At 45.3% G+C, this 10,912-nt stretch overlaps 2 protein-coding genes across 2 annotated transcripts in view; one reads left to right on the top strand and one right to left on the bottom strand.

Moving 5' to 3' along the window:
* LOC139280820 (FYVE, RhoGEF and PH domain-containing protein 4-like) overlaps positions 1–5,231 on the bottom strand; it is a 370,209-nt gene extending 364,978 nt beyond the window's left edge. Inside the window, exon 1 of the mRNA XM_070900542.1 lies at positions 5,016–5,231. Coding sequence (XP_070756643.1) covers positions 5,016–5,100 — 85 coding nt within the window. The 5' untranslated portion in view covers positions 5,101–5,231. The remainder of the gene's footprint in view (positions 1–5,015) is intronic.
* Positions 5,232–7,102: 1,871 nt separating this feature from the next.
* LOC139281497 (dynein light chain Tctex-type 1-like) lies at positions 7,103–8,400 on the top strand. The gene is made up of 2 exons (XM_070901668.1): positions 7,103–7,338; positions 8,301–8,400. Exons 1-2 carry the CDS (start codon positions 7,103–7,105, stop codon positions 8,398–8,400), a joined length of 336 nt encoding a protein of 111 aa, XP_070757769.1.
* The last annotated feature ends 2,512 nt before the right edge of the window (positions 8,401–10,912 follow it).

Consider the following 10,912-nt stretch of genomic DNA (forward strand, 5'->3'; position numbering starts at 1 on the left):
TATTTGTATTGATAAACCAATAACTGAAGAGTACTCATGTAGTTAGGGAGATGCAAAATGAAAACCCTTAGTATCAAATAATCTGTATGTGCACTGCTCTGCACATCACTCAAACTAACACTATATCCAAATCATTGATATATATAGTGAGCAGAAACAGTTCCCTCTACCCACTTTTTAATTCATTAATGGGATGTGGATGTCACTGGGAAGGTCAGTATTTATTACCCAAACCTAATTGCGCTTGAGCAGGTAATGTGATCCATCATCTTGAACCACTGCAGGTCATGTGGTGAAGGTACTCCCACGGTGGTGTTAGGGAGGGTGTTCCAGGATTTTGACCTAGCGATGATGAAGGAACAGTGATATATTTCCAAGTCAGGGTGGTGTGTGACTTTGAAGGAAATTTGCAGGTGGTGGTGTTCCCATGTGCCTGCTGCCCTTGTCGGTCTAGGTGGTAGATGTTGCGGGGTTGGGAGGTGCTGTTAAAGAAACCTCGGCGAGTTGCTGCAGTGCTAGCTGTTACTCACTGCAGCCACGTTGCATCGATAATGAGTGAATGTTTAAGGTGGTGGATGGGATGCCAATCAAGTGGGTTGCTTGATCCTGGATGGTGTCGAGATTCTTGAGTGTTGTTGGAGCTGCACTGGCAAGTGGAGAGTATTCCATCACACTCCTGACTTGTGTTTTGTAGATGGTGGAAAGGCTTTGGGGAGTTAGGAGGTGAGTCACTACCACAGAATACCCAGCCTCTGACCTGCTCTTTTAGCCACAATACTTACGTGTCTGGTCTAGTTAAGTTTCTGGTCAATGGTGAACCCCAGGATATTGATGGTGGGAGATTCGGCGATGGTAATCCCGTTGAATGTCAAGGGCAGGAGGCTAGACTCTAGCTTGTTGGAGATAGTCATTGCCTAGCACTTGTGTGGTGCGAATGTTACTTGCTACTTATCAGCCCAAGCCTGAATGTTGTTCAGGTCTTGCTGCGTGTGGGCACGGACTGCTTCATTATCTGAGGAGTTGCGAATGGAACTGAACACTGTGCAATCATCAGCGAACATCCCTTCTTCTGACCTTTTGAAGGAGGGTAGGTCATTGATGAAGCAGCTGGTTGAGCCTAGGACACTGCCCTGAGGAACTCCTACAGTGATATCCTGGGGCTGAGATGATTGGCCTCCAACAACCACAATCATCTTTCTTTGTGCTAGGTATGACTCCAGCCAGTGGAGAATTTTCCCCCTGATTCCCATTGACTTAATACATTTTACTAGGGCTCCTTGATGTTGCACTTGGTCAAGTGCTACCTTGATGTCAAGGGCAGTCACTCTCATCTCACATCTAGAATTTAGCTGTTTTGTCCATGTTTGGACTGAGGCTTTAATAAGCCCCAGAACCAAATGATCCTGGCGGAACCCAAACTGAGCATTGGTGAGGGGGTTAATGGTGAGTATGTGCCATTTAATACCTCTGTTGACAACATTTTCTATCACTTTGCTGTTGATTGAGAGTAAGCTGATGGGACAGGTATTTGGGCAGATTGGATTTGTCCTGCTTTTTGTGGACAGGACATACCTGGGCAATTTTCCACTTTTTTGGGTTGATGCCAGTGTTGTAGCTGTACTGGAATACCTTGGCTGGAGTTGTGGCTAGTTCTTGAGCACAATTCTTTAGCATTACAGCTAGGATGTTGTCGAGCCCCATAGCCTTTGCTGTATCCAGTACACTCAACTCCCAACCTCCAACCAAACTGCAATGTTATTGTGAAGCAAAACCACTTCAACATTACAGTCATAGTGTGAATGCATCTTTCATCTGTAATTGCTGTGAAGGAAACCCCTTTAGCTTAACTCCTACCCTCTACTTCCTCTATTTTTACCACTTTTTCATCCAATTTGCTACCCTCCATACCCATAATATTTTCCAATAGTCTCCTGTGTGGTACCTTGTCAAAGACTTTCTGAAATACCATGCAGATTACGTCCACTGTATCCTTCGGAGAAAAATGTGAAAATCACTGCCCTAGCATCACTGTATTCTATGCTATTCCCGAAATACTTGAATTGAAGAACTGTTGAACCTTTCAATAAATGTATCTGACTCTAATTTGAGGATTTGGTAGCTTTCTCAATCATCATCATCAGTTTCTGACAGACGAGCAACTCTTCATTCAAGGTCAATATAGGAAACCCCGATACATCTCAAGGTATCCTGACATAAAAAACATACATGCACAAAATTCAATCAGATGCTGCAATGTAAGGACTTGAGGGTCCTTCTGCATGGACTTCACCTTTCTGTCCCTCAACTTCCTCCTCTATCTATCTACCAGCTGTGAGACACTGCTGTTTAATTACTAATTAATTTAAAAATCTGATTTTTTGTTTGTAGATGTTGTATTTGTAAAGCATATGCATTGAAAACTGTAAAATATCCAGTATGCACAAGTTTACATACCTTAAATAACTTTGGCATAACTAACAGCTCTAACCTTGATTGTTGTTATGCAAACACATTGTGAGGAATACTAAGAATAAACAGACAGTTTACATAGAAACATAGAAAATAGGTGCAGGAGTAGGCCATTCAGCCCTTTATATATAGAATATATTTAAGCTATAAGTTTAATGTGAAACATTTTAGCTCGTACTAACATTAAACTTGTTGAGTGTAATTTGGTTATCAAGACCCAAAGCGACTCAGAAGCAAAACAGAGTGAGACTCCCTCTGCAGGAATATCTCATTCCTCTTTGCTCTTTGTGTTCAGGCTGGATTTCAAATTCAGGCTGCATTTACATTAAAACTGCAATGTTATTGTGAAGCAAAACCACTTCAACACTACAGTCATAGTGTGAATGCATCTTTCATCTGTAATTGCTGTGAAGGGAAACGCCTTTAGAATTGGAGAAAATCTTAAGGTTCAATATTCACAACACAACGAGATGGATGAGCCCATTCAGAAAGAACCAATAGCATCTTTTCTTTAAATTATTGCAAGGTTTTTGTCTTCAGAATTCTACTGAGAAGTCCAATCAACAGGTTGATCACCCATAATGAAAAGAACTTCCCGACATCAACATTTTCTGGTAATTTTAATAACCTTTGTTCCAGCATCATCATCATTATCATAAGCAGTCCCTCAGAATCAAGGAAGACTTGCTTCCATTCCTAAAGTGAGTCCTTTGATGGCCGAACAGTCCAATGCGAGAGCCACAGACCCTGTCACATGTGGAACAGACATTCGTACAGTCAGTTTGAAACCGAAAAAAATCTGTAATAAGTTACTAATTAGGATTTTCTTCATCACCAAGGATTGCAAGTCCAGGATGTCGCTGCTCCTATTTGTCAGATATCAACCCAGTTCGCAGTTAGAAAGCTTTTAAAAGACCACAAGGAAAATTTAAATAAAATGTAGTACAAGTATTTACAAATATATTTGAAAACAAGAAAAGCATAATACAATATTATAACTCAGGTTTATTTTGCTTCACTTATTACATACCGAAATATATTTCCTCCCTAATGAGGCTTTACAAAGCTGATTTTAATTACAACTCTACAATGAAGTACATTTAATAACAGCAACGGATGAGGCAGCACCCTGCTGGCCAACCAACCAACATGTTGGGAGCAGTGAAGCCACATTGAAGCAATGAAGCACTGACCATATTCGATCAGCTCCGCTGGGCAGGCCACATTGATCGCAATGCCAGACACGAGACTCCCAAAGCAAGTGCTCTACGCGGAGCTCCTTCACGGCAAACGAGCCAAAGGTGGGCAATGGAAACGCTACATCCGGGAGGGCGCTGAGCACCTCGAGTCTCAACGCCGAGAGCATGCAGAAATCAAGCACAGGCAGCGGAAAGAGCATGCGGCAAACCTGTCCCACCACCCCTTCCCTCAACGACTATCTGTCCCACCTGTGACAGAGTCTGTGGCTCTCGTATTGGACTGTTCAGCCATCAAAGAACTCACTTCAGGAGTGGAAGCAAGTCTTCCTTGATTCCGAGGGACTGCCTATGATGACGATGATGATGAGGGAGCAGTACTCCCGCCTCCAAATGATTTGACTGCTTACTCGCTAATCGGGAAACCTAACCAACACATCCAAACCTCAAAGGCAAGATCTATATAGCTTAAGACACTGAAAAGGCGGTGCTGGTGAAGGATTATGCCTGAAACGTCGACATTTTCCTTTCTTTCCAGATGCTACTTGACTTGCTGAGAGTTTACAGCATTTTCTAATTTTGTTTCAGATTTCCAGCGTCTGCAATATTTTATTTTTTGTTGTTTTTTTTAAAAACAATCTATATCCCCTTTTATTCCCCCTCCCCTCCGAATACACATACACACCCCAGCATTCATGCACCATCTTACTAAAGTGGTCGATATTCACCTGTCAACATTGAATTTGATGATATGGCTATTGTAGCTGAGCCTATCCTCACCCACACACACTTCTCTGCTCAAGCTGCCGGATAGTGATCAGCCACAGGGACCCCGATAACATGTTCCTCCCTGCTCCATGTGCACCGAGACCAACTGCCAGCAACCCTAATGCTATCCAAGTTTAGATCGACTAACTAGACATAGCAGGATCGGATCTGGCTCCTTTCTGTACCGCACAGGGCAACTATATATACACTTAATAATCGCACCGAAAACCATGGAAGGAGGGCGGGAAAACTCATTTTCACAACAGGTTTTGAAAGCGAAATCTTTTTCATTGGTCCAATTGCAAACAAGGCTTTAACCATAATTGCGTATTTGTTTTTAAACACTTTATGACCCAGCATTAATGGAGTCCCGAAAGCAACAAGTTGGGCACGGAAAAGAGGAATGCTGAGGTTTCCAGCACTGGGGAATTGTTTGATGTAAAGGGTGAGAGTGGAACAGGCGCCTTGCGGTGAAGCACTGGATTGTGTCCCCGAGAGTGGGGGCGATGTCTCAGGGCCAACGCGATCTCTTCTCGCCTGTTGTCCTCTCTCCCCGCAGCATTCAGCCCAGGGCTGTCTTACCGGTTTCATCCAACGTCTTCTGTTTGGGGAGCGAAGGGTTCATCGCCCTCTTCTTCATTGCCGTCCTCCTGAAATCCTGCTGCATGGCGAGCTTCTGTACCACCGAGTAGAAGGGGAGTGGGGGAAATAAAATCCAAGCAAAAGAAAATACAGAGCCGCGATCACCAAAAACGTCAGACTCTGCAAATAGTTCACATAGCGCCAGCACCCACTCGGCTGTGTGCGCACTGCATCAGCGTCCCGCGGTGGGCGATTGGGAAACTTCTCCCCACCTCGTCAATCAGAGCTATTGGCCCAGGTAACCGCGCCTCCTATCACCAGAAAACCCCGCCCCATCACCCAGGTAACCCCGCCCCCGTCACCCAGGTAACCCCGCCCCCATCACCCAAATAACCCCACGCCATCACCCAGGTAACCCCATTCCCTATCACCCAGGTAACCCCACCCCCATCACCCAGGTAATCCCACCCCATCACCCAAATAACCCCACCCGATCACCCAGGTAACCCCATCCCCATCACCCAAATAACCCTGCCCCCATCACCCAGGTAACCCCGCCCGATCATCCAGGTAACCCCGCCCCTATCACACAGGTAAACCCACCCCATCACCCAGATAACCCCGCCCCATATCACCCAGGTAACCCCTCCCCTTATCACCCAGGTATCCTCACCCCATATCACACAGGTAACCCCACCCCCATCATCCAGGTAACCCCACCATCTCCCAGGTAACCCCGCCCCATCACCCAGATAACTCCGGCCTTATCACCCAGAAATCCCCGCCCCATCACCCAGGTAAACCCGCCCCATCACCCAAGTAACCTTGCCCCCTATCACCGAGGTAACCCCACCCCATATCACCCAGGTAACCCCTCCCCCTATCATCCAGGCAACCTTGCCTCATATCACAAAGGTAACCCCACCCCCATCATCCAGTTAACCCCGCCCATATCACCCAGGTAACCTCGCCCCCTATCACCCAGCTAATCCCGCCCATATCACCCAGGTAGCCCTGCCCCATCACCCAGGTAACCTCGCCCCATCACCCAGGTAACCCCGCCCCATCAACCAGCTAACCCCACCCATATCAACCAGGTAAACCCGCCCCATCACCCAAGTAACCTTGTCCCCTATCACCCAGGTAACCCTGCCCCATATCGCCCAGGTAACCCTTCCCCCTATCATCCAGGCAATCTTGCCTCATATCACAAAGGTAACCCCACCCCATCATCCAGTTAACCCCGCCCATATCACCCAGGTAACCCCGCCCCCTATCACCCAGCTAACCCTGCCCATATCACCCAGGTAGCCTTGCCCCATCACCCAGGTAACCTCGCCCCATCACCCAGGTAACCCCGCCCCATCACACGGGTAACCCCGACCCTATCACCCAGGTAACCCCGCCCCCTATCAACCAGGTAACTCTGCCCCATCACCGAGGTAACCTCGTCTCTATCACCCAGGTAACCCAGCCTCCTATCACCCAAGTAACGCCACCCCCATCACCCAGGCAACCCCATCACCCAGGTAACGCCACTCCTATCTGGCCCAGGTAACCACGCCCATCACACAGGTAATCCTGCCCCATCACCCATGTAACCCCGCCCCATCAATAGGTAACCCTGGCCCTTTCACCCAGCTGACCCCGCCCTTCCCACACCATCACCCAGGTAACCCTGCTCCATCACCCAAGTAACCCCGACCCTATCACCCAGGTAACCCCGCCCCCTATCAACCAGGTAACTCTGAACCCATCACCCAGGTAACCCAGCCTCCTATCACCCAAGTAACGCCATCCCCATCACCCAGGCAACCCCATCACCCAGGTAACGCCGCCCCTATCTGGCCCAGATATCCCTGCCCATAACCCAGGTAACCCCGCCCCATCACCCAGGTAACCCTGCCCCTATCACCCAGGTAACCCCGCCCTTCCCACCCCATCATCCACGTAACCTCCCCTATCACCCAGGTAACCCTGCCCCTTATCACCAAGGTAACACTGCCCTTCCCACCTCATCACCCATAAATCTCACCGCTTCTGCCCCCTATTTCCTAGGTAACCTCACACTCATGGAGGTTGAAAAAATGGACAAATATCAGAGCGGAAAGGAGACTGCACTTATTGTTGCTGAAATAATTGGCATTATTAAAGAGTCAATAGAGGACACAAATGGTGGAAATGCGTATCAGCCCAGCAGAGTTAACCAGTGGACAAGTGTAGTGGAATTGTGTCTGAGTCGGCTTACAAAACTGGATAAACCCTTCAAGTATATGACTTCTGTAATAATGCTGAAGAATGGAGCTGGTCTGCACAGAGCTAGTTCTTGGGGAGGTCTAAGAAGGCAAGAGAATACACAATAAATGGTAGGACACTGAGAAGTGGGATAGAGTATAAAAGCAGAGAAGTCCTGCTACAACTGAACAGGGTATTGGTAAGGCCACACCTGGATTACTGCGTGCAGTTTTGGTCTCCATATTTAAGGAAGGATATACTTGCTTTGGAAGCTGTTCAGAGAAGGTTCATTGAGTTGATTCCGGAGATGATGGGGTTGACTTATGAAGATAGGTTGAGTAGGTTGGGCCTATACACATTGGAGTTCAGAAGAATGAGGGGGCTCGACAAGGTGGATGCAGAGAGGATATTTCCACTGATGGGGGAAACTAAAACTAAGGGACATAGTCTCAGAATAAGGGGCTGCCCATTTAAAACTGAGATGAGGAGAAATTTCTTCTCTCAAAGGATTGTAAATCTATGGAATTCTCTGCCCCAGAGAACTGTGGAGGCTGGGTCATTGAATATATATACAGGAAAGATGTGATTGCACTAGAGAGGGTACAGAGGAGATTTACAAGGATGTTTCCTGGACTGGAGAATTTTAGCTATGAAGAAAGATTGGATAGGTTTGGGGTTGTTTTCTTTGGAACAGAGGAGGCTGAGGGGAGACCAACTGAGGTGTATAAAATTCTGAAGGGCCTAGAGCAAATAGGAAGGACCTATTTCCTTGAGCAGAGGGGTCAATAATCAGGGGGCATAGATTTAAAGCAATCCGTAGAAGGTTTAGAGGGGATTTTAGGAGAATGTTTCTCACCCAGGGGGCGGTGGGGGTTTGGGACACACTGCCTGAAAGGGTGGTAAAAAGTACTTGGATATGCACTTTAATTGCCGTAACCTACAAGGCTACAGACCAGGAGCTGACAAGTGGGATTAGGCTGGATAGCTCTTTGTCGGATGGCAGGGACACAATGGGCCGAATGATCTCCTTCTTTGCTGTACATTTATTTTTTCTTGTTTCTGGGACAATAATGCTGATGGGAGCTGCACTGTGGGATGGGAGAATAAAACTATGTTTTGTATAGTCAGTGTCTTTGGGCTGGGCATCTGAAACCTAGACTGCTGCCAGACCTCATCCTCAACCTTTTATATCTGCTACCTAAAGATCATGACTGTGAAGCACTTCCTCGCTGCCTCTATTAATATTACACAGTATCCTTACTAAACGTGAACTACAGTGCATGTTCCTTTACTGTCCAATGCAGTATGTCACCTTCAGCAAGATTTTTAGTTTTGACCTAGCATTGCTTTAATCTATACTGCTAAGAAAAAGTAAGCGTACAATTAACATTAGTGTTTTCATGTAAAGTTGTTGGTGTTGAAATTTGTAAATAAATATGGACTGTTTAAAGAAACCACCCCCATCACCCAGGTAACACCGCCCCTCCCACCTCATCACCCAGGCAACCCCGCCTCTTCACCAGGGTACCGCCGCCCCATCACTCAGGTAACCCCGCCCACTCACCTGTTGGTCAGTCCGTCTCGGGACTTTCACCTGTGCTCGAGCCGCGGCGCCGCTCCGATTGTCTGACCTGTCAGTCACAGCGAGGTCGCTTGAACGTGTGGTGACCGTTGCCCATCAGCCACCACACGGGCTCGTTCGAGGGAGCTATGATGATGACGACGATGATGACTTAAAACTTTGCAGTGAGTCCATTTATGCTTCCACCTTACACGGAACACAAGGCTGACGCTTTAACTTGCATATTTCGACTGTTGAACAATACTCCATGCATTTTTATTCACTACACATTGTGAAATTTTTCAAACATCTAAAATCCGTATTTATGAGTTACTAAATTGGAGTCTTAATATTTTGGGTCTGCCATGACTTAAATTCCCTCAACCTGCACTTTCTCGGACGTTTAAGGTCAGACATTGTCCACAAGTTAAGATGATGTCCCACATGTGTAAACGATTGGCTGTCTTAAAGGAAAAGTGTACGTGAAGGTAAATAGGAAATAATGGCTGTTTTTACATTTCAAAATGGCTTAAAATGTCAGTTTAAGCATTGCTTTCATTTGTGATTGAGACCTGTGGTTACAGAACTCCCCTATACAGGCAGCCACCATCTGATGTCAGCTCGGTGGGAGAAGGCTGGCAAGTTTAAAAAAAAGGATGCTGCTAATTGACATCCTTTGAAGAGATTCCATGCGCTACAAGATAGGTGTCTCGTACTATCTGTTTCAGCAGTTTCATCTATGTTGATAAACTCCAGTGCAATGTGACCTCAAGTTTAACCACGGTTAAGTGAACCAGGTACAAAATAACCAAGATGAATTTCCTTGCAGAGGTATGGGCATCATCCCTGGGTAGTCAGGGCTTAATTTGTATGACCAAGTTATGCGACTTCCCATATGAGCTTGAGCATAATTTGCATTATTAAGATGCAAAAGATTGGCAATAGACAAGTTTCTAAGACCTATATGGCTAGCGTGGTTATGGTACCTGACTAATAAACTGAATTTTCAACAACAATCATTAAGTGTTTATTTGCTTTCAATAATCAAGGCAAAGTGATGAGCATCACCTTGGAAACACCAAGAAGATGGAAACCCTGATTGGGAAGCTAGTCAGCTCACAGTGAGCCGGTGATGAGAGTCCTATTGTTCTCCTCTGTGCCAGTGGAGGGCAAAAATCAACCAGGGATCCCTCTCCTGATCATCATCAATTTACCCCCACCAGAAAGTGGCTGTGGACATTGCTCAGACTTTGATGCCTGTGGCAGGCAGTTATGAAAATCTAAAAATCCTCAGCAACAATTCAAGGGACATAAAAAGTGAACAAAGGAAAGTGCTGTGAGTGGAACTAAATCAAGCAGAATTAAATCTTCTCAGAAAGATAAGATAGACTATCTTCCACAGTTAGTGAAGCATGCAAGGAAGCAAAGAATTCCTTCAATAAAAGTTACTTAAAAGAAGAGTTAAGCATATATCACAACCATTTGTTTTTTCTTTGAGATAGTTAATATAATTTGTGCTGTATAGTATTGTTGTTTCATATTTGCATGTCTAATAAAATTGCTTCCTAGTTTAGCCTAGAATAATGTTGGCTTATTAAGGATTGGAAACCCTGTGAAGGCATCTTATTAAAAATGTATCTTGATAGTAAAGCTAGTGAGGACACTCTCAAAGGTATAGGGACTTGGACCTGCCTATGAGAGTGAACTAAGACATAAGAGCCATGAAAGCCATGAAATCTAGGAGTAAGAAAATACTAAAAAAACATAACAACGCCCTTCGCACTTAAAGAACCTGCCAACATTAAAACCTACTGGGAGAGGATCATAAAGTAATTAAAGCCTGAAGTCATTATTCAGTGAAAAGGGAATTACAGAGTTAATTGTACTTAAAAGTATTATAAAAGTATATTTCCAGTTTGGCAAGTATATTCACCTTCAATAAATTTCTATAGCTTTTACTGTTATTACGATGCAACTTTTCAATATATTAACTAATAGTCATTCAAAGGTATTTTGCTGGCATATTTTTCTTTCCCAGTAACAATGAATTGTTGGCAATAAGAGATCTATAATCTCACTGTTCCAGGTTTTATTAACTAAA

Source organism: Pristiophorus japonicus, chromosome 15, assembly GCF_044704955.1.
Source record: "Pristiophorus japonicus isolate sPriJap1 chromosome 15, sPriJap1.hap1, whole genome shotgun sequence".
Classification (NCBI taxonomy): domain Eukaryota; kingdom Metazoa; phylum Chordata; class Chondrichthyes; family Pristiophoridae; genus Pristiophorus; species Pristiophorus japonicus.